Below are 25019 nucleotides of genomic sequence, written 5' to 3' on the forward strand. Positions count from 1 at the left end.
TGGATATAGTAAGTGGGTTATTCCCTCTGCCCCCCCTCCCCCCCGCCCTCCCCCCGCCACCAAAAACATTAAAAATGTTGAGTGTCATGTAATATTTTGTGTAATGTAATACCTTGTATAGACACCTTTTATTAACCTGACGTGTTCCACATCATTACAAAGTGTCGTGTTCATGATCTATGGAACCAGTACTAATCTAATCTAACCTGCCCATTAAAATACAACTTAACTTATTGGATGTAGATTCCACCTTTTATGCAAAACACTATTTCGCAAAAGATGCACAACAATATCCAATAATTTTAACTGTAAATGCAGAAAAAATACAAGTGCTGCAAGTCCAAAAGGGAATGTAACATAACATGTTCCAATCCTTGGAGACCATCATAATGGGACATACAGTACACGCTGAGTGAACGAATAAATAAAACCAATATGTACAAAACTTCTTGTAGTGGTATATTTCTTTCCAAAAAGTGGCTCAGTATAAAATGGAATTTATTAAAAATTTTAGGTGCATGTGTATAAAAATCAACACTCCTTCACAAAGTCTCATTTCTGGGTTTGCCTATGTTACACTTTTTCACAGTCTGTGGTTTTGTTTCTTTTCTTTATCCCACCGATCTTCAGTTTTGTGTTCTGATGTGAGTCGTTGCTGAGCTTCCACATCCTTCTCTGAGACACCATCCTTCGTTTCTTTCGCCATAGATTTTGGGAAATTCCACTCTTGTACTTCAGCTGATGATTTGAAGAGGTGCAGCAAGCCAGGAACTAAAAGGAGGCCTGCTGATATAAGGTAAACTTTCTTCCACTGTTCAGATGATTGCTGCAACAAATTATTGTTCATAGAAATTAATTTCTAACAAACACTGAAATGCAGCTCCTTGAAGGAGACTTAACATTAGGAATATTTTAGAGCTATTTAAGAAAATCATGTGAAGAAACAGTTACGTTATATAAATAATAATTCTTATTATTGTCTACACACAATCTACCACCAGGTTATCCATATCACTACAGGCAGAGCTCTCCAAATACAATGTCTACGATATGTTATGTTATTAAAAACTCAATGCAAACCAAATTGCTTTTGTGTGTTTAATGCAGATAGCACAACTTACGATGTAATCTCAGTTGACTGTTTTACTCAAACCTTCTCGTCTAAGAAAATGTTTTATTATGTCTTTTTTCGTTTTATCAGCAGTAGACTGATAGCCCAAAGCATATTTCTCTGCCTAACATTCTATCTCTCAATGCTAAAGACTTCAGCAAAGGCTATAAAGAATCTGAAAGCAGTTTTAAAACTTAAACAAGCTCAAGTAGCCAAACTGATCAAATGCATCAACACAATTTTCAGTACATGGTATCTCAGATGGCTACCTAGATTAGATAGTCCATAGATCATGAACAGAGCTATATAAATTTTGAAAATTTAGCATTTTTGAAACTTGAATTCTTTATTATTAGTTACTGAGATGTTATACACTGTGCTGACAGTTCTTACTTCATTGAAGTGCATGTAGAATTATAAATGGGATTAGAAGTTGATTCACTGATATTACGGAAAAATGCATCTGCATGTACTGTGAACTGCAGTATGATTTGAAAGAATTTACAAACATTTATATTTTTTGGCATGTGTGTGCATTTAAAGAAGCCTAAACAACATGGACATACGAAATTCTTATCTTAAGGTCTGATGTTTTTCTTTTTCACTCTTCAGTTTTCTTTCTTAAGAAAATTCAAATTAACACATTATATATTAAAAAACTAAAAACCCTCCTCGATTGCGAAAAAAGCACCTAGTGTTAACCCAGGTTTTGGCGTAGATAACTACACCTCCTTCAGAACAATAAAACCCACAAGTGCCTAAGAAGACCTTTGTCAATGATTAAAAGAACACCATAGCTACACATTTATAAACGAAAAAGAAAAGGAAAACCCAAACAGAACATATGTACTAAGTCAAAACCACTACTTTACTTAATGGTGTATGCTCTACCTCACACCGTCCTATGTTCGATGGGCCATGACCCGCCATAAACTGCAGCTACAAATGGTCGCTCACTTACAAGCCCGACCCGCTACCATTGCACATGCGCAAGACAAGGGAAGTTACTTGAATGCGCATGTACATTCCAATACGAGAAAGTTTATACTTGGGTCGGGGCTAAATAACCCACATATTCCCAACTGTGGATCAACGTATATCAAAAAATGGAATGGACAGAATAAGTGACGAGCTAAATGGAAGATGAAACCTAAAAATAGCTGCACACGGTTGCTTATGCTAGGAAAGAAACATATATGAAGCTACCTATGACAACAGGAGGAACTCTGAAAACAATACCTAAAGCCAGTAGTTAGCTGGGGAGGGGGGGGGGGGGGGGAGGCAGCATGAGGGGACGTAATCTAAAGACGTCGTGGTAATAAAGATATAGGGATAAAACGTGAGGTGTTCAATGGGCTAAAATCACCTTCATCGTAAAAGGAAAATGAAGATAAAAAGAAAGAAGATGAACAGCTTGACCAACCGCACTCGCCAATCAGCACACGCATGTGAAAATCCCCAGATCATCAGATTTACAACTATGAAGAACAAATTAAAGGTGCGAAACCTTCAAAAAATTCTGTTTCTTAGTAGGAGTTGGTTGTTAAGGATATTGTCTTTAGCATGTTGCAGATGCTGAAAGATCTGCATTTCTTCCAAAACATCCAGTTTTAAGCCCTTAACCTCAGCATGAAGTAACTCGATATTAACTGGAGGGCTTGGCGCATGAGCCATTTGCACGAGGTGTTCCGCATAAGTAGAGCCTTTAGTACCGTCACCGCTTCTAGTAGGAATATGTTCCTTATACCAGAGACCCAAAGCCCGTCCCGTTTGCCCGATGTAAAATTTTGGACAATCCCCGCATGTAATTTGATATACTCCTGATTGGGAAAGTTTATTGCTCTTATTGTGCAAGGAGTGGATTAAATTCCTATGTAAACTATTAGTAGTAGACTAGGCGACTGAAATTATGGGCTCTGAGTAAACACCCCAATTTGTAACTTATATTGCCTACGTAAGGGATAGATATCATGGTCACTTGTCATCTAATGCATCTCCTAGCGTGGAAGAGGGATTATTATTTTTATTTATTTTCTTGTTATACATCTGTCTTACCAACTGAGGCCTATAGCCATTATTTATAGCAATAATCTCAAGTGTGACCAGTTTAGTTTCTACCGCAATCTGATGCATGAGGGACAGCTGTAAGTCTGAATATTAGAATGAAAAAAAGGCCATCTTATGGGCGTACGGATGAGTCTAGTCTGCAGGTATAATATTGTCGGAAAATGTATTTTTCTGAAAAAAATTAAATTCAATGCTGCTGTCAACCACAGTTAAAGTGAGGTCCAAAAAATTTAATGACCTGGTATCGGATTCTCGCTCAATTGTAAAACTTATATTATGGTGAAGCTCATCAAAAATAGAAAAAAATAAGATCTACATCACTTTGAGAACCATCAATGATTAATAGAATGACGTCAACATATCTTTTGTAAAATTTTATAAGAATCTCTGTCACTGGCAAAAAAAAACCAGACTAAGTAGTTCATAAAAATTTCTGATAAAATCCCAGCTAGGGGGCTCCCCATAGCCAAACCTGCTGGTTGTAAGTAAAGTCTCCCATTAAATGTAAAGTAGTTGTGTTTTAAAACGATCCGTAGCAGCATCAACAACTTATTGACCTCTTTATCCCAAAGTTTTTTATTGTGACGCATATCGCACTCTAGCATTTGCAGTGTGTGGTCGACCGGTACATTAGTGTATGAACTTGTTACATCAAACTATACTAGTTTAGAATCTTCAGAACAAGATACCTCGCGTAAACTGGTAGCTAAATGAATGGAATTTTTAATGGAATAGTTTTTACTAAAAACAAAATTTTCTTTGATCTTAGTATGCAAGTATTTCACCAGCTTATGATAGGTACTTCCTGTACTGTCAATGATAGGGTGAATTGAGTGATTTAACTTATGAACTTTAAACTGACGTCTCAATCTAGGGGGCTTGGGATTCATGTTTATCAGCCCCTTCTTTCGGAACTCTCCTATCAAATTTTTGGTATTTTGGATCCCAGTTCTAATTTCTTTTTGGAGAGTAATAGTGGGGTCTTCGTTAAGCATAACTATCCCGTTGTCATTGAAAAAAGCTTCAGTCTTGTCTATGTATTCTTGCTTTGTGGATATAACTAAGAAGTTTCCCTTATCAGCTTTAGTGACAATAGCACCATTTTGTATTAGTTTGCGGTTAATACTCTTTAAAACCTTATTTGTGTTATCCTCTTTATGTACACTGTGTGCGACCTTACTCATAATTTTGTAGGCCTCATACGCCAATCAGGTTTGTTTCTCGTTAGGCTTTTTGGCATAATTTTCAAGTCAACTATTGTGTCTTCTAGAACTTTCGGTCTAGATTATGCATCTCACCAATAGCAGCCGGCCTTTTATATGAATTTCCAGCACGACTAGCCCTTGTCGTCCTACCTGAGTTTCACATTACATCTATTTTTCCCTTAAAGAGGAGTAGCCCTATATACTATCTACATTTATCATAAGTTAACTCTGTTTTTGAGTTTGCTAACTATTATAATTAGTCTCAAAAATGTTTTAAGAAACTGGTAATTTCTACCACAGACTTGTTGCGTTGACAGTAATATTTTGTGTATTTGCTTCAATTCTTATAGAGAATCAGCAAATTTTAGGTGAACATATTAAAGGCTTTATGTAAGGTTACTTGTTCACTGTCCTGTAATAGATCATACCGGCTAAAATGCAGCCCCAATATGAATGCTGTTCTGAAACACAGAATGTGTTTGTTGACAAGCATCTTGCCCTGACTACAGTCAAATGTTTGGTAGCTACTTTGAGTTGTCATGTTGGAAGAGCTCCTTGTGGTGAGTGGCATTTTAACAGGGTGGATGGGAATCGGGGAGGACTCAGGGTGTTGTACAGATCCACCTAAGCAACAAATTTGAGGTTCTGTATTTCACTGAAACAAATTGAGCCAATGGAACTCATTCACCTGTTTTGGGAAACTTTTTTGTCTGGTACCCCTAAGGGAAATGGCAGCAAGGGACAGGAAAGGACACCAGGTGCCCTCAGTTTGTATGCCTGAGAGGCCTTATTCAACATGTTGAAGAGGTTACTCTGGCAGCAATAGAAGAAACAGGAGGCAACTAACTGCAAATTGTGATGCATGATGGAACAAATGTTGCCTGTTGTTTTGGCTCAAAGGTCACACTTGGGTCGTTCCAGTGTCTGGTATAGAAGGTTGAGAAGACCAGCCTTGCGCCTGGAGTTTCAGTGAAACACTCAATTTGCAGCACTGTCCCCAGAACTGATCGTGGCCCTTTGGTTCCAAGATGATTGGATGGACTAAAACAGAGACCTCAAAGATTCTATGACACGCTAGGCTGCCACTTCCTGAACCTGGGCCACAGGTTTGAGAACTGTAGGGTCCACTGAAATGGGTCAGGTGTCCTCTACACATCAGAGACTGCTACTTAAGTAGCTGACCGTGTGTGCGGTGCACACAAGTGCTTTTTTATAATGGGCAACTCTCCATATAATCCAGGTAATGACAACTGTAGAAAACCCAGTAGTATCAGTGTAAGAGTGAAAGAAATGCTGCCCACAGGTGAGGTAATTAAAATCCTAATGTTTAGCTGCTGAAGCATTCACAACGAGGTGCCAGAGACTTAAGTGCTCCTGAAAAGCAGTGGAGCTCATAATACTAGGTACAGAAAGCTGGCTGAAACCTGAAATTGATAGCAATGAAATTTTTGGGAAAATTTAAGTGTATATCAAAAGGATAGCAAATGGGAAATGGATTTGGATTATTTGTCACAGTAGACAAGAAACTCAAATCCACGAAGAGAGAAATTGATGCTACATGAGAGATTGTTTGGGCAAATCTCAGTATCAGGGGTGGGCATAAAATGGTAACTGGATGCTTTTATTGTGCACCAGACTGATCTCCTGATGTAACTGAAAACTTCAGAGAAAACCTCAGTTCACTTGTTGGCATGTTCCCAATCATACTGCAATCATCAGTGGAGACTTCAGTCATCCATCAATCAATTGGGAAAATCATAGTTTTGTTAGCAATGAACATGATAAGACATCATGTGAAACATTACTACACTCCTGGAAATTGAAATAAGAACACCGTGAATTCATTGTCCCAGGAAGGGGAAACTTTATTGACACATTCCTGGGGTCAAATACATCACATGATCACACTGACAGAACCACAGGCACATAGACACAGGCAACAGAGCATGCACAATGTCGGCACTAGTACAGTGTATATCCACCTTTCGCAGCAATGCAGGCTGCTATTCTCCCATGGAGACGATCGTAGAGATGCTGGATGTAGTCCTGTGGAACGGCTTGCCATGCCATTTGCACCTGGCGCCTCAGTTGGACCAGCGTTCGCGCTGGACGTGCAGACCGCGTGAGACGGCGCTTCATCCAGTCCCAAACATGCTCAATGGGGGACAGATCCGGAGATCTTGCTGGCCAGGGTAGTTGACTTACACCTTCTAGAGCACGTTGGGTGGCACGGGATACATGCGGACGTGCATTGTCCTGTTGGAACAGCAGGTTCCCTTGCCGGTCTAGGAATGGTAGAACGATGGGTTCGATGACGGTTTGTATGTACCGTGCACTATTCAGTGTCCCCTCGACGATCACCAGTGGTGTACGGCCAGTGTAGGAGATCGCTCCCCACACCATGATGCCGGGTGTTGGCCCTGTGTGCCTCGGTCGTATGCAGTCCTGATTGTGGCGCTCACCTGCACGGCGCCAAACACGCATACGACCATCATTGGCACCAAGGCAGAAGCGACTCTCATCGCTGAAGACGGCACGTCTCCATTCGTCCCTCCATTCACGCCTGTCGCGACACCACTGGAGGCGGGCTGCAGGATGTTGGGGCGTGAGCGGAAGACGGCCTAACGGTGTGCGGGACCGTAGCCCAGCTTCATGGAGACGGTTGCGAATGGTCCTCGCCGATACCCCAGGAGCAACAGTGTCCCTAATTTGCTGGGAAGTGGCGGTGCGGTCCCCTACGGCACTGCGTAGGATCCTACGGTCTTGGCGTGCATCCGTGCGTCGCTGCGGTCCGGTCCCAGGTCGACGGGCACGTGCACCTTCCGCCGACCACTGGCGACAACATCAATGTACTGTGGAGACCTCACGCCCCACGTGTTGAGAAATTCGGTGGTACGTCCACCCGGCCTCCCGCATGCCCACTATACGCCCTCGCTCAAAGTCCGTCAACTGCACATTCGGTTCACGTCCACGCTGTCGCGGCATGCTACCAGTGTTAAAGACTGCGATGGAGCTCCGTATGCCACGGCAAACTGGCTGACACTGACGGCGGCGGTGCACAATTGCTGCGCAGCTAGCGCCATTCGACGGCCAACACCGCGGTTCCTGGTGTGTCCGCTGTGCCGTGCGTGTGATCATTGCTTGTACAGCCCTCTCGTAGTGTCCGGAGCAAGTATGGTGGGTCTGACACACCGGTGTCAATGTGTTCTTTTTTCCATTTCCAGGAGTGTAAATGCCTTCTCTGATAACTACCTAGGACAGACAGTTCAAAATCCCACTCATGATGGAAATCTATTGGAAACAAATAGCTCTCACCTCTTTGAGGATGTCTACATTGAAACTAGTAACAGGACCATGATGCAGCTGCGACAACAATGATTACCAAAGTACAAAGAACAACTGAAATAAGCAGAAAGATATTTATGTTCAGTAAACTAGACCAAAAAGCAGTAGGGTATTATCTCAATGTGGAGCTTGAAACTTTTAGCATGGGATAGGAGCATGCAGAGGAACTGTGGCTCAAGTTTAAAGGAAAAGCTGACCATGTCATGGATAAATACCGTATTTACTCGAATCTAAGCCGCACTTTTTTCCGGTTTTTGTTGTCCAAAAAACCGCCCGCGGCTTAGAATCGAGTCCAAAGTAAGTGGAAGTTCTGAAAAATGTTGGTAGGTGCTGCCACAACTAAGTCCTGCCGTCGAATATATGTAGTGCTACACAGGCATGCTTTGCAGGCACAAAGATAAATACTGGCGCCGAAACTTCTGCGTCAGTAAATAAATTTAAAAAAAAAGGTGGAAGATGAGCTTTTTTTCTCCGCCCTGAGTTTCGACCACTACATTTTCATACATTATCAGACGAAGTAAATACAAATTCCGTATTGTTCATCTTTGAATGTAGCAGCATTTCAATGTACTACGAAAATCCGACTGGCAGGACTGTTTGGGATGCTTGTCAATATGGCCAACTCTACATCTTGAATTTTTTCCTACCTGTGAGATGATTGCTAATACGAACTTTTATGTATTGTGAATCACATGCAGTATTCTCTTCACCGTAAGAATAATACAAATATAAACATTTTGCCATGTATTGTTTTGTGTTTGCTGCTGTCTCATTTAAATCTTGTCTGTCTAATAAACTACAAAACTAGAGTGAGACAACAGCAAACGCGGAAGAATATACATATTGTGTCATGTTTATATTCGTATGCCTAATAGTGATACATTCAGAAATGAAGCACGACAATTGACTAGATTTTTAAATCTAAGATGACTAATTTCTGTGCAGAATGTAATGTACTAAAGAGGCTTCTGCAAAGATTTTCAAACGGAGAAAAATTTTTGCTAAACTCTCGTTAAGAACATCATCTATCATACGCAGTCTATTATTTGCTTCTTGATGATTATCGAAGAAAGCAGCAGTGTAAGTAACAAGAAATAGCAGTCTCTTGCTATTGTTTCGCTAATGAGACGATTCCTCTCTTTTGTTTTTTAATTGTAAGCGGCGGTAGCATGCACAAAAGCAAGCCATGCTGCGAGTGGCGACAGGTCGTAAACACACGGTATCGGAATGCGACAAACAATGCATGACATTAAAATAATCCATTTTCAGCTTAGAGTGACAAACACCTATAACAAAGAGAACAGCATTTATCAGATCAAAGAAAAATAAGCAATCAATTCAAACCAGAGGAAGCACATGAAAAGAAAGGGTACCCGTATAAATACGGACAGAGTGTCTGACGCATAGCAATGGCTACCTGGTAAAGCTTAACTGCTAAGCTTATGACTCGAACCAAACTACTGTAGCTGTATTGTCATTCATTTGACCTAAATTGTGTCTCATATTACAATGGACCAACTTTGTTTTGATTTGGTGGTGTGGCCTAAAACTTTTCTCCCCCCCTTGAATTTCGAGTCTCAAATTTCAGATGCGGCTTAGATTTGGGAAAATTTTTTTTTCCTTGATTTCGAGTCATTTTTCAGGTGCGGCTTAGATTCGAGTAAATACGGTACGTACCCAGTAGAACAGTTCATAATGGAAGGGACCCTCCATGGTATACAACCACTGTAAAGAAACTTCTAAAAAGAACAGAGACTACTGTGTAGTGCTACAGAGAGAGTGCCTAATGAAACATGTTTGGATATCAAGAAAGCAACGCATGATGCCTTCAGTGACTACCATAGCAGAGTATTGTGTAATAGTATTTCACAAAACCCACAGATATTCTGGCCATATGTAATGTGTGTTAGTGCCACCAAAATTAGTGTCCGTTCCTATAAAATGAGACAGGAATGGAAATTGAGGGTAGCAAAGCAAAAACTGAAGTGCTTAACTCTGTTTTCAAATGTTCCTTTACAAAGGAAAACCTGGGAGATTTTCCCCAATTTAATCTTCATACCACCGTAAAGGTGAGCAAAGTAAGTATTAGTGTCAGCAGTATTGAGAAACAGCTGAAATCATTAAAATTTAACAATGTTCCAGGGTCCGATGGAATTGCTATCAGATTCTATTCTGAATTTGTAACTGAGTTAGCCCTGTTCCAACTGTAATCTGTCATTGATCTCTCTAACAAAAAACCAGTTATTGGAAAAAAAGCATGTTACACCTGTCTGCAAGGAGGATAGTAGAAGTGATCCACAAAACTACCACATGACCTGACATCAATTTGTTGTATGATCTTAGAACACATTCTGAGCTCAAATACAATGTGTCACCTTGGTCAGAATGACTTCCCCCATTCCAACCAGGGTGGATTCCGAAAACATGAATCACATGAAACCCACCACTCACTCTTCTCAAATGACATACTGAAAGCTACGGATCAAGGCAAGCAGGTAGATGCAGTATTTCTCAGTTTCAGGAAAGCATTTGACTCCGTACCACACCTATTCTTATTGTCAAAAGTACAATCATATTGGGTACTGAGTGAAATATGTGACTGAATTGAGGATTTTTGGTAGTTACAATGCAACATGTTGTACTGGATGGGGAGTCATTGCCAGATGTAGAACTCTGGGCCTGCCCCAGGGACATCTGCTGGGGCCCTTGTTGTTCATGTTGTATAATAATGACCTAGGAGTCAATATTAATAGTAACCTCACTTTTTGCAGGTGATGAAGTTATCTATAATGAAGTACTGTCTGAGAAATGCTGTATAAATAACTCAGTCAGATCTTGATAAGATTTCAAAATGGCGCAAAGATTGGCAACTTGCTTTAAATGTTCAGAAATGCAAAACTATGCACTTCACAAAATGAAGAAATGTAGTATACTGTGACTATAATATCAATGAGACACAGTTTAAATTGGCCAAATATCTGGGTGCAACACTTGGTAGGGATACGAAATGGAATGATCACATAGGTTCAGTCATGGGTAAAGCAGGTGGTAGACTTCTGTTTATGATAGAACACTGGGTTATAATAGAGGGAAACACTCCACGTAGGAAAAATATATCTAAAAACAAATATGATTTGACTTACCAAATGAAAGTGCTGGCAGGTCGACAGACAAACACAAACATACACACACAATTCAAGCTTTCGCAACAAACTGTTGCCTCATCAGAAAGAGGGAAGGAGAGAGAAAGACGAAAGGAAGTGGGTTTTAAGGGAGAGGGTAAGGAGTCATTCCAATCCCGAGAGCGGAAAGACTTACCTTAGGGGGAAAAAAAGGACGGGTACACACACACACACACACACACACACACACACACACACACACACACACACACACACACACACACACACACACAGAGACAAGTGTGTACCTGTCCTTTTTTCCCCCTAAGGTAAGTCTTTCCGCTCCCGGGATTGGAATGACTCCTTACCCTCTCCCTTAAAACCCACTTCCTTTCGTCTTTCCCTCTCCTTCCCTCTTTCCTGATGAGGCAACAGTTTGTTGCGAAAGCTTGAATTGTGTGTGTATGTTTGTGTGTCTGTCGACCTGCCAGCACTTTCATCTGGTAAGTCAAATCATCTTTGTTTTTAGATATATTTTTCCTACGTGGAATGTTTCCCTCTATTATAACCATATCATTAATTTGAACCCAACAGTTACGTTTGTTATTGTCGAGATTATATATATAAAAAAAGCAGAGAGTGAATGGTCACAGGTTTGTTTGATCCGTGGGAAAGTGTCACAGAGATGCTGACGAAGCTAAACTGTTAGACACAGTAAGACAGATGTAAACTATCCTGAGAGTCTGCTAGCAAAGTTTCAAGTACTGGCTTTAACTGATGACTATGAATAGACTACAATCCGTGATATACCAGTCACATAAGTATCATGAGGATAAGATCAGAATAATTGTAACACACACAGGCATTCAAACAATCATTCTTCCCACACTCCAAACGTGAATGGAATGGGAAGAAACCCTAGTAACTGATACAGTAACAGGCACTTCATGGTGGTTTGCAGATTACAGATGGAGGTACAAAAGCAACATACAAAAGAATCTTTCTTGTGAACATAAAAGCCTTCTTTCAGATAGGCATGGCATCACTCCTGCAAACTTAATTTTTGACTCCCCTTTTTTAACACCCTACAACAACATGCACAAACTAACCAAACACTACATCATTAAAGGTTTAATTAAGAGTGTGCAATCCCGGTGATACCATATCTAACTGGCAAATTGTTTTATAAAAACGATCATAGCTTTACTCATATTTCAGAAAATCTTGTTCAATAATTATGAAACCTAATGAGTAAAGGATGCAGCAGAGGATAGAAAGAAAGTCATTTCAAAATTCAAGCAGCTGTCATACTGCTCACAAGCTATAACTTGATGACATGCTAGCAGGGAGTGCAGGGAGCTTGAGAGTGGATAGGATTTACTGCAGGGAAAGGTTGGGTACAGGGGATAAAAAGCTCCACCTGCATGTATTTCAAGTATGCAGTACAGGAAACACAAACCTGTTTTTTTGAGCTTGCAGAGCTCTTGATAAATTAGCTTCCTTTTCCGAACTGGAGTAAAAGTAACAGTGGGCTAACAACCACCTTACCACCCATTTTTGAAATACTTGCAATGAAAACAAGGGTAGCAGAACACAGGCACCAACAGCAGAGCTCAACAACAAAAGCAGAATATGATTCAGTCAACATTGGCTAACAGTACACTGCACACTTGGCAACAAACTTTTGCAAATCTGTATGGCAAGAAGTCCCCAACTGTTGCCAACTGCTACCCGTGAGGACTGAGGAGTCCCCTTGTCAGGTTACAGGACACACACACAATATGTTTGTCATTTTTCTACCAAACAATTCTGTGTTAAGTGCAAGGATGATGTATTTATATCTGGATAGGGAATGAAGCGAATAAAAATTAAGCAAAAACTGATCAGCATCAAATTCAAAAATTCTACACTATTGTATTTTCACAAGCAAGAAAGCAAGGAAACACACAGTCTAAAGTCATCAAGTAATGTTTTGTAAACTGCAGATGGTGATCATCTCATGTATCTTGGCTCTGACACACTATTCTTGCCTCACTCTTATTTGTTCATTATCCTATCCAGGCATACATAAAACATCCTCGGTTTAGAGTTAACTTTTCAATGTGATCTATTACAACCTCAGTTTCTGAATCTTCCAAACGAACATGTAGCTCTGCCACTGTTTTTTTAATCCTCCAATATTCTGATGAAATATAATGATTCTATTTTTTGCTGTACTTTTATAAGAGTTTGTATTATTTTAACATCTTTAGTAACCACCTGTCTGAGCTTCTCATTAAGCTTAATTCCTTTCAGTGCTGAATCACTGGATACATATCTTGGTTTAAAAAGAAGAGGTACTCCCATCAGTTGTATTATTACATGATTAGTATGCTAAACTTCCATATTTAGCATGACATTCAACCACCTACAGATTTTTTCAATTAAATATTGAAATTTTTAAGGGCCTCAATAGCTACTGAAATGATAAATACTGTGGATTTGGAACAACACATGTGAAGAAATTGCAGTTTATTTTTATATTGATAATGGGCAGTTTTGTAAACTATTGATTTGTCTTTCCTCCAGTTGCCAGTTTAATAATACACTGTCAGGATTCTGTCACATTTCAGCTGCATTAGAATGCTACTTCAATGAATACTTATGAACTCCACTGTGTTTTGGCAAAAAAAGCAAATTTTAACATGCTAACAAGGGAAATTAGGTATTACTCAAAGCTTGTCACTGATGACATTTCTCTGAAAAAAATAATGGTAGTATGAAGTCTAGCAAAAATAAATTGCTACTTCTGCAGAATGATATATAGAGTGGAAAAAATTGTCACGAAATTTTAACCCTGGATAGCTGATGCCAGTAGGAACCAAAATTACTAATGTTGTGTAGGTCGGCAACACACGATTTTTAAACTACGGAAACTTGGTGCCACACACTCCAATTGATCATGGGATTACCCTTTTGCTGGATGCTCTGGACAATGCATGACCACAAATCCTTTGCCTGCTGAAGATCGCGATCCATCCAAGATGGTCCGTACCGTTAGTGGTAGCACACCAGCCTTCCACTCTGTGGGCATGGGAGCCAATCCGCCGTGGTCCTGACACATCCATTGTGGTTTCATGGTAAGATGTACCATCAACAAACCCATCAACAGCTGTTAGTTTATGTACAGAAATTCTTTTACAAATTGTGTCGGCCCTGAAAACAGCCTGTTTTGTAACTACAACATTCTTTACCTAAATCAGGTGCTCAAACTGGTGATCCAGTGATGTGACAAGCTTGATAACATCAACCAGTGTTTAGCTGAACTTTTTCAAAGATTCCTGGCATTTTCATGATGTGTATGGTGGCATATTGAATGTGATCTATTAATTCCTCTTCGTTTCTAGATGATTCATTTTCAGGTGGGTGATCTAGAACACTGAAGAATCCCCACAGGGTAAAGTCCGGTGGCGTGACATCTTGTGATCATGGGAGCCATGTCCTACTAGCACCACTGCCAATTACTCAACCATTGAAGAGTTCATTTAAATATCCGTGCACAGCACGACTTACGTGCGGGTGCGTCATCGTGCTGCAACCATATGCATAGCCGTATGTCCAGGGGAACATCTTCCAGCAGGCCGGATAGAGTTTCTTGCAAAAAGTGAAAGTAATTTGCACCGGTAAGTTGAGGAGGTAGATGAACTGGCCTAAGCAAATGGTCACCCACAATGCCTGCCCAAATGTTGAGGGAAAATCGTTCCTGGTTTCTGCGTATGTACATGACATGAGGATTTCGCGTTGCCCAGTAATGAACATTTCAAGTGTTGTAAAGGGTATCCTGATGGAAGGTGCACTCGTCAGTAAACACCACAATGGCAGGAGGTTGGGATCTCGGGCAACATGTCACAGAAATCACCAGCAAAACCCTAGCCTGTGTTCATAGTCTGCCACAGGATTAGGTCTCTGGGGACAAGGTGGAAACTAAATGGCTGCTGGCTGTCATCCCTCAAATGCTCCCAGACTAACTGATGAGTGACCCCATGTCCTGTCCAACTGCATGAGTATTTGTCATAGGTGCTTCCTCGAAGCGCTTGAGAACAGTCTCTCCAAATGCAGCATCTTGTCATGTTCGAGGTCTTCCAGCATCACCATGATATCCTGCTAATGAGCCTGTTTCACCATGTCACCGGTGAATTGCTGTAAATGTTTGCAGGTGTGGGTGGCATCTTGCTGGGTACCATTCCTTATACATGTGCATTACCGTCTGCTAGCCCATAAACAAAAACCACATCTTGTTCTTCAAATGAATACTGAGTTGCCATGCTTACTGTATGACTAAATTGCAGGGGACATGTATTCTCTGAAGCAAAGCTTATGTGTGAATGCTTCTGACTTGAGGTGAAGACAAACCGCAGGACCTATTCGACATGTGTGCATATCACATTGGGGCAGTGATGGGGTGAGGGATGTTTGTGTGTGTGAACTGATAACCATAGCACTCCCTGTCAACCGACAAATGGCAACAGGGCAATCCGTTGGCCAATCGGACCACATGGCACCAAGTTTCCATAGTTTAAAAATGGTGTGTTGTTGACCTACACAACATTAGTTATTTTGCTTCCTACTGCCATCAGCTATCCAGGGTCCAAATTTTGTGACAATCTCTCTCCACTCTGTGTACAGATTACCATTACCTTTGGAGCTTTAAGATGTCTGCATTGAGCTACAAACCATCACCTTGTACATGTATGAGAATTAAGACAGTATAACTGCACACTGTAAATTGTTTTCATATTTCTTAGGGAATTGAGAAATAAAAATAAAATCCTTTGGTCGGTTTCAGTCCATATTATTCCTTATTATTTCACTGAAATTTCAACAGATGTTAGCAATTTATTTTCACCAAACTTGTTACTCTCTCTATTTTTCTTAGGGGAAAAACATGCATCGACTCCCTATGTGTCTTCATGCACGCTTAGTTACTGTTGATTATCGTTCAGGTCTTCATGCAGTGTTTGTCAGGTTGTGTGTGTAGTTGGCATTATGTCCACCAACAACTATTTTAGATGTCAACATTCTAAGGTGGTCAGTCGGTTGCTGCAGACCAGGGATGTTATCTCTGTGCGGCGCAGTCAGCTTGGTCTGCTGCCGGTCCCTGCACAGTGTTGGAGTGTGTGTGTGTGTGTGTGTGTGTGTGTGTGTGTGTGTGTGTGTGTGTGTGTGTGTGTGTGGAGCTATCCAATCACTACAAGCTTCGTGGTTCACTGACCCAGGAAGTCAAATTTGTGTAGTGGTTTCAACTACATAAGCCAAGTCCATTCATGTTGTGGTGACTCGTTTCAGTGGTTCACTGTTAGGCACGTTTTCCTGTGAGCAATAGTGAGTGTTTCTATTAATGAAATTTAGCTGCCATGCAGTGCAGTTAACTATATTGGTTGACTACAATTCCAGTGCACCAGCAGAATTTTCTGCCTTGTCGCCATTAGTGTTCCGGTTACCTGCCCTGGCCACTAACGTAATTTCAGGCAGTGTCATTTGCTCACCTGTTGTCGCTGTCCAACATGGTGTGCAATTCTGAGAGCAAAGACATACATCATTGTGGATCATCATGTTCATAACTTTATGCGTTTGAGTTCTGATGTACTCCGTCGTGGTAAGCAAGCAGTTGGTAAGTTGGTCCATGACTGTCCCTTGGTTGGCCTTGCAAGAATTAAGTGTAGTTGGACTCACCACCTGTCTTGCCTAAGTGAATGAGGGCAGACCAATCCACTGGAGACAGTGCCGTTCTCTTAATTATCATTTTGGCAGTGTAGATGTTGTTGTAATTGAACTGTATTTTATATTTTTAATTTGGCAAGGTTAGTTGTGGGCCTTCAGTCCTGGAAACATGTTCTAGGAGTTTCCTTGAAGACCACATTGTTTTACCGATCGTTGCAATATATATTTCCTTAATTTGCAGAATTTAACTTTGCGGCCTTCAGCCATTTTATTGTGTTTGTTTATCTCTTTCTGTGCACCTTGTGGGCCATCAGCCCTGTTATCTTAAAACATTGTGGCCTTCTGCCTTCAGTAACCATCGTAGTACATTTGGAATTATGAAGATTTAATCTGGTGGCCTTCAGCCGCTCCGCATGCTCATCTCATATATGTATATGATTTATCTTATTCGTAAATTTAACTGTGTGTCATGTCTTTTCAAAATTGAACTTATTCTAAAGCATCTGTTTGGAGGCCTTCAGCCATGAAGCAAATTTAATTCTTTCAGAAGTGTATTTGTGAACTAAATAATAATAATAAATTACAATTGTGAAATGAATCCGACTGCAACTCCCTTGGCCCTTTCCACAATTCTAATTACCTGTTAGCCCTGCATGATTTAGTGGGCATTTCAAGTATGTCATCTAGTGAGTTTACGACAAACTTTATTCCATGAGAGATGGATGTAACAGCAAAACTCCCAGTAAGGTTTTTCATTGAGTAGTACCATTCACATTGGCTAGTTGATTAGTCTTCTAGCAAACATTAGTAACTAGCAAATAAATGAATTATTCATTGCCATATTTTCTCTTTACTTATAACTCATTACCTGTGAAGAGATCAGAGTGGATACACAGTTGAGAAAACTGGAACTTTAAGTACTAAGGTGGATAACATTGTGGCTTAATGAAGACCAGAAACACTTTTTTGGTTAAACAGTCAGTAAGAATTCCACTCTGGGAGGAAATGGAATGGACTTCAAAATCATTTCTAACCTCAGATTGTAATCAAAGGTAGATAAAGTCATAGCAGAGGTTTTAGTTTAGCTGTCCAATTTGGTTATGGGATGAGGGAATGTGGGGAGTACTAGTTAATAACAAATGTGAAATCGACAGGTTGCAAGGCAGTAATCAATCTGTTGTCAAATACAAGTTAGTTTGATATCTTAGTGTTATTTCTCATCACTTTTATGTGCCTGTTTTAAACTTTCTGTACGTGATTAATAGTTTCTGTCTACATACTACAGTATTTTGCATCTCCATACATAATTTCACGTTATCACATATTTTAAAATGTAGAGCTGACCTTCAAACAACTCTGTTCAAATATTTTAGATATTCTTGCCTGTTGCAAACAGAAACGGGAGAAGACTGGACTGGAACTACCGGTAACTTAAAGAATTTGTGTTTGGCTTACTTTCTACTGGAAAACATTGAAAGGGTATGGAAATATCACAGAAAAAACACTGAGGACAAAGAATATAACTAAAATGTGTACAATGCAATAGATTTCAAAACAATTTGTGATCTCTTAGTGACAAACCTTTCTCCATTTCTGATAACTTTTTATAAAGTTTTGTTCACTCACTCACTCACCCACCCACCCACAATGACAGTTTCAAAATGGTTCTGTGTTTGTTCATCTCTCAGAAATAACTGTATGGTGAGTGGTTAATTTAAGTCTTTCCATTATTTTTATACTGTGCAGGTCTTGGTGAACTATGAGTACATCTTTGTTCTCAACACTGACCAAATATGATATTATTTAGAGTAACTCAGAGGTTTCAGAGTTCAGAATGTATCTGTAAAAACTGTGAGACATGCAGGGAAAAAAAAGAAGGAAGATGTCAGTGAATAAAGAAACTATCAGATGTTTCAGCAGATTGTACAGGTGTTCACTGTATCTCTCCTTTTTTATGTAAGAAACCAATGAAGTATTCTTAACCCTGCATCAGATATCTACCTCCACAGAACATTGTGGATTTAGATATGTTTTTGTTGTGGTCTTCAGTCCTGAGACTGGTTTGATGCAGCTCTCCATGCTACTCTATCCTGTGCAAGCTTTTTCATCTCCCAGTACCTACTGCAACCTACATCCTTCTGAATCTGCTTAGTGTACTCATCTCTTGGTCTCCCTCTACGATTTTTACCCTCCACGCTGCCCTCCAATACTAAATTGGTGATCCCTTGATGCCTCAGAACATGTCCTACCAACCGATCCCTTCTTCTGGTCAAGTTATGCCACAAACTTCTCTTCTCCCCAATCCTATTCAATACTTCCTCATTATGTGATCTACCCATCTAATCTTCAGCATTCTTCTGTAGCAACACATTTCAAAAGCTTCTATTCTCTTCTTGTCCAAACTATTCATTGTCCACGTTTCACTTCCATACATGGCTACACTCCATACGAATACTTTCAGAAATGACTTCCTGACACTTAAATCAATACTGGATGTTAACAAATTTCTCTTTTTCAGAAACGCTTTCCTTGCCATTGCCAGCCTACATTTTATATCCTCTCTACTTCGACCATCATCAGTTATTTTGCTCCCCAAATAGCAAAACCCCTTTACTACTTTAAGTGCCTCATTTCCTAATCTAATTCCCTCAGCATCACCCGACTTAATTCGACTACATTCCATTATCCTTGTTTTGCTTTTGTTGATGTTCATCTTATATCCTCCTTTCAAGACTGTCCATTCCATTCAACTGCTCTTCCAAGTCCTTTGCTGTCGCTGACAGAATTACAATGTCATCAGTGAATCTCAAAGTTTTTATTTCTTCTCCCTGAATTTTAATACCTACTCCGAATTTTTCTTTTGTTTCCTTTACTGCTTGCTCAATATACAGATTGAACAACATCGGGGAGAGGCTACAACCCTGTCTTACTCCCTTCCCAACCACTGATTCCCTTTCATGTCCCTCGACTCATAACTGCCATCTGGTTTCTGTACAAATTGTAAATAGCCTTTCGCTCCCTGTATTTTACCCCTGCCACCTTTAGAATTTGAAAGAGTATTCCAGTCAACATTGTCAAAAGCTTTCTCTAAGTCTGCAAATGCTAGAAACGTGGGTTTGCCTTTCCTTAATCTTTCTTCTAAGATAAGTCGTAAGGTCAGTATTGCCTCACGTGTTCCAGTGTTTCTACGGAATCCAAACTGATCTTCCCCGCGGTTGGCTTCTACTAGTTTCTCCATTCGTCTGTAAAGAATTCGTGTTAGTATTTTGCAGCTGTGACTTATTAAACTGATAGTTCGGTAATTTTCACATCTGTCAACACCTGCTTTCTTTGGGATTGGAATTAATATATTCTTCTTTAAGTCTGAGGGTATTTCGCCTGTTTCATACATCTTGCTCACCAGATGGTAGAGTTTTGTCAGGACTGGCTCTCCGAAGGTCGTCAGTAGTTCCAATGGAATGTTGTCTACTCCGGGGGCCTTGTTTCGACTCAGGTCTTTCAGTGCTCTGTCAAACTCTTCACGCAGTATTATATCTCCCTTTTCACCTTCATCTACATCCTCTTCCATTTCCATAATATTGTCCTCAAGTACATCGCCCTTGTATAGACCCTCTATATACTCCTTCCACCTTTCTGCTTTCCCTTCTTTGCTTAGAACTGGGTTTCCATCTGAGCTCTTGATATTCATACAAGTGGCTCTCTTTTCTCCAAAGGTCTCTTTAATTTTCCTGTAGGCAGTATCTATCTTACCCCTAATGAGATAGGCCTCTACAGCCTTACATTTGTCCTCTAGCCATCCCTGCTTAGCCATTTTGCACTTCCTGTCGATCTCATTTTTGAGACGTTTGTATTCCTTTTTGCCTGCTTCATTTACTGCGTTTTTGTATTTTCTCCTTTCATCAATTAAATTCAGTATTTCTTCTGTTACCCAAGGATTTCTACTAGCCCTTGTCTTTTTACCTGCTTGATCCTCTGCTGCCTTCGCTACTTCTTCCCTCAAAGCTACCCATTCTTCTTCTACTGTATTTCTTTCCCCCCATTCCTGTCAATTGTTCCCTTATGCTCTCCCTGAAACTCTCTACAACCTCTGGTTCTTTCAGTTTATCCAGGTCCTATCTCCTTAAATTCCCACCTTTTTGCAGTTTCTTCAGTTTTAATCTACAGTTCATAACCAATAGATTGTGGTCAGAGTCCACATCTGCCCCTGGAAATGTCTTACAATTTAAAACCTGGTTCCTAAATCTCTGTCTTACCATTATATAATCTATCTGATACCTTTTAGTATCTCCAGGGTTCTCTGATGTATACAACCTTCTTTCGTGATTCTTAAACCAAGTGTTGGTTATGATTATGTTGTGCTCTGTGCAAAATTCTACCAGGTGGCTTCCTCTCACATTTCTTAGCCCCAATCCATATGCACCTACAATGTTTCCTTCTCTCCCTTTTTCTACACTCTAATTCCAGTCACCCATGACTATTAAATTTTCGTCTCCCTTCACAATCTGAATAATTTCTTTTATTTCATCGTACATTTCTTCAATTTCTTCGTCATCTGCAGAGCTAGTTGGCATATAAACTTGTACTACTGTAGTAGGTGTGGGCTTCGTATCTATCTTGGCCACAATAATGCGTTCACTATGCTGTTTGTAGTAGCTTACTCGCAATCCTATTTTCCTATTAATTATTAAACCTACTCCTGCATTACCCCTATTTGATTTTGTCTTTATAACCCTGTAGTCACCCGACCAGAAGTCTTGTTCCTCCTGCCACCGAATTTCACTAATTCCCACTATATCTAACTTCAACCTATCCATTTCCCTTTTTAAATTTTCTAACCTACCTGCCCGATTAAGGGATCTGACATTCCACGCTCCGATCCGTAGAACGCCAGTTTTCTTTCTCCTGATAACGACATCCTCTTGAGTAGTCCCCGCCCGGAGAGCCGAATGGGGGACTATTTTACCTCCGGAATATTTTACCCAAGAGGACGCCATCATCATTTAATGATACAGTAAAGCTGCATGCCCTCGGGAAAAATTATGGCTGTGGTTTCCCCTTGCTTTCAGCCGTTCGCAGTACCAGCACAGCAAGGCCGTTTTGGTTATTGTTACAAGGCCGGATCAGTCAATCATCCAGACTGTTGCCCTTGTAACTACTGGAAAAGCTGCTGCCCCTCTTCAGGAACCACACGTTTGTCTGGCCTCTCAACAGATACCCCTCCGTTGTGGTTGCACCTACGGTACGGCTATCTGTATCGCTGAGGCACGCAAGCCTCCCCACCAATGGCAAGGTCCATGGCTCATGGGGGGGGGGGGGGATTTAGATATGTACTTCATTATCTGTCATCACAGCTATTCAAAATCATGTGTCATTGTAAGTCTGAATGTGTCATCTTTTATGACACTTCATAAGAAAAGCCATAATGAGTCAGGCCAGCTTACTGTGCAGAAATTGAGAGAGAGAGAGAGAGAGAGAGAGAGAGAGAGAGAGAGAGAGAATGCATCCAATACAGTACTGTAGAAATTGATCATGTAGAATGGTTCAAATGGCTCTGAGCACTATGGGACTTAACGTCTAAGGTCATCAGCCCCTAGAACTTGGAACTACTTAAATTTAACTAACCTAAGGGCATCACACAACACCCAGTCATCACGAGGCAGAGAAAATCCCTTACCCCACTGGGAATCGAACCCAGGAACCCGAGCGCGGGAAGCGAGAACGCTACCGCATGACCACGAGCTGCGAACGATCATGTAGAATGTATCAGACTGCTGACTACAGCATTTGTAGCTCACCCCATGATTTGCTCTTTTAACTGATTTATTAAACTAACATTAATTCACATGAAAAGGTTGTTTATTATGCATGGCACCTTCAAAACTTGTGTGTTGTGCTCAAAGTAAGTGAAACTTACTTTATGTAATAAATAATACATTTCATTCCTGTCACATATTCCTGGATCTCTCAGTTCTCACTAAAAACAGTGATGGCATGCAGCAAGCTCCAGCAGAGAAGATTTACCAAGATACTTCACGTAAATACCAAGCTTGATTTTAAGGTGTTGTGTCCGAATTTCTTTTTAAATTCTTAACAGTAATCAACAGTGTCAGATATATGATAACCCAACACCGATCTGAATTTGTTTATTTAACTACACAATGTAAACAGACTACAATTTGCTTTACCAACATTTTCCCTTTAAGCAGGAATTTGTGATAGGCACTTCTAGGCATCAGATCCCATACTGACATGTTCATTGCATGGCAAATTATTAGGTCTACAACTTTGACTCCGCTGTTTTGCAATAGACGGCAGTAGCGGCAAGTGGGGTTCTGGTGAGGGAACTATCAGCGGAAGAACGTGCAGAGAATGTTTCCAATGCCTTAAGAATGGTATTTTTGATGTCTAACACTGGCATGGCAGGGAAAGACAGAACGTTTTTGTAGCTACTGAAACAAATGAAGACACTCGCAGGACATCATTATCGAAAGCAATTTATGCATTCGAGCGCAGCACTGAAATAAAAATGGCTACAATACAGTGATAAACAGAAAGGTAATTTTGCAGCAGGTCAGTGCTAGACACCATGTCGCAAAACCTGTCAAAATATACATGGAAACGTTGAAATGAGAAGTCCTATCCCTGCTGCTGTATTCTCTATACGTTGCTCTCTCTGTCTACCACCTTTCTCGGTCAGTGGCATACAGTCTGGCTGACCAGCACTTCTGATCATATGAACAAGTGCAAAATTGAATCAATTCATGGACCCCCCCACAAGAGATGCCTAGTTCTCCCACCATGGGGTTTGTATGCCATCCAAAAGATGGGAGAATGTAGTGGCCAGTGTCAGGAAATACCATGAATCAATTTTTTTGTAGGTTATTCACAATAAAGCCCTGAACTTCAAGAAAAAACAGCGGAAGCAAAGTTGTAGACCTAGTATTAACTTTCAAACGCATCATTAAATGGCAGCAAATTCAAATTATCAAATAGCAAGAACAGTATAACTTACATTTTTGTATGTCAAAGCACCAACAACTGCAGCAGACATAAACCCTGGAGTCACACAGATCATGTTACCAATGCCCATGAGTATACCTGGTAAAAAAAAAAAAATTAAAAACTTGGAGTAAAATATCAACAGACATTTCTGTGTATACAAGAATGAAACTTGCCGTAAGTTCTCAGACACAGCAAAGTTTCAAGTTTCAACAAAAGTTGTTGTTCAACACTTTTTCTCTAAACATTTAGACAGTAAACTGGTAGCTCCAAAAATATCTACATATCTACATCTACATGCATACTTCACAATCCACCATATGGTGCATGGCAGAGGGTACCTCATACCACAACTAGCATCTTCTCTCCCTGTTCCACTCCCAAACAGAACAAGGGAAAAATGACTGCCTATATGCCTCTGTACCAGCCCTAATCTCTCTTATCTTTGTGGTCTTTCTGCAAAATATAAGTTGGCGACAGTAAAATTGTACTGCAGTCAGCCTCAAATGCAGGTTCTCTAAATTTTCTCAGTAGCGATTCACCAAAAGAATGCCTCCTTTCCTCCAGACACTCCCACCCGAGTTCCTGAAGCATTTCCGTAACAATCGTGTGATGATCAAACCTAGCAGTAACAAATCTAGCAGCTCACCTCTGAATTGCTTCTATGTCCTCCCTCAATCCGAACCGATAGGAATCCCAAATGCTCAAGCAGTACTCAAGAATAGGTCGTATTAGTGTTTTATAAGCAGTCTCCTTTACAGATGAACCACATCTTCCCAATATTGTACCAATGAACCAAAGACAACTATCCACCTTCCCCACAACTGCCATTACATGCTTGTCCCACTTCATATTGCTCTGCAATGTTACGCCCAGATATTTAATCGATGTGACTGTCAAGCGCTACACTACTAATGGAGTGTTCAAACATTACAGGATTCTTTTTCCTATTCATCTGCATTAATTTACATTTATCTATATTTGGTGTTAGCTGCCATTCTTTACACCAATCACAAATCCTGTCCAAGTCATCTTGTATTCTCCTACAGTCACTCAACAACGACACCTTCCCATACACCACAGCATCATCAGCAAACAGCCACACATTGCTATCCACCCTATCCAAAAGATCATTTATGTAAATAGAAAACAACAGCGGACCTACCCCCACTTCCCTGGGGCACTCCAGATGATACCCTCATCTCCGATTAACACTCACCATCGAGGACAACGTACTGGGTTCTATTACTTAAGAAGTCTTCGAGCCACTCTCGTATTTGGGAACCAATCCCATATGCTCGTACCTTAGGAGTCTGCAATGGGGCACCAAGTCGAAAGCTTTCTGGAAGTCAAGGAATATGGCATCCGTCTGATACCCTTCATCCGTGGTTCGCAAGATGATATGTGAAAAAAGGGCAAGTTATAATTTCTCAGGAGCGATGCTCTCTAAAACCGTGTTGATGCATGGAC

The 25019-nt window shown here is 40.5% G+C and overlaps 1 protein-coding gene across 1 annotated transcript in view; it reads right to left on the minus strand.

The window, feature by feature from the left end:
- Window positions 1-463: 463 nt before the first annotated feature.
- Window positions 464-25019, minus strand: part of LOC124596457 (sialin-like) — a 172605-nt gene continuing 148049 nt past the window's right edge. The window contains exons 9-10 of the mRNA XM_047135591.1: window positions 23563-23648; window positions 464-826 (exon numbers count right to left, since the gene is read on the minus strand). Of these exons, the coding sequence (XP_046991547.1) occupies window positions 584-826; window positions 23563-23648 (329 nt within the window). The 3' untranslated portion in view covers window positions 464-583. The remainder of the gene's footprint in view (window positions 827-23562; window positions 23649-25019) is intronic.

Source organism: Schistocerca americana, chromosome 2 (genome assembly GCF_021461395.2).
Source record: "Schistocerca americana isolate TAMUIC-IGC-003095 chromosome 2, iqSchAmer2.1, whole genome shotgun sequence".
NCBI classification, from domain to species: Eukaryota; Metazoa; Arthropoda; class Insecta; order Orthoptera; family Acrididae; genus Schistocerca; species Schistocerca americana.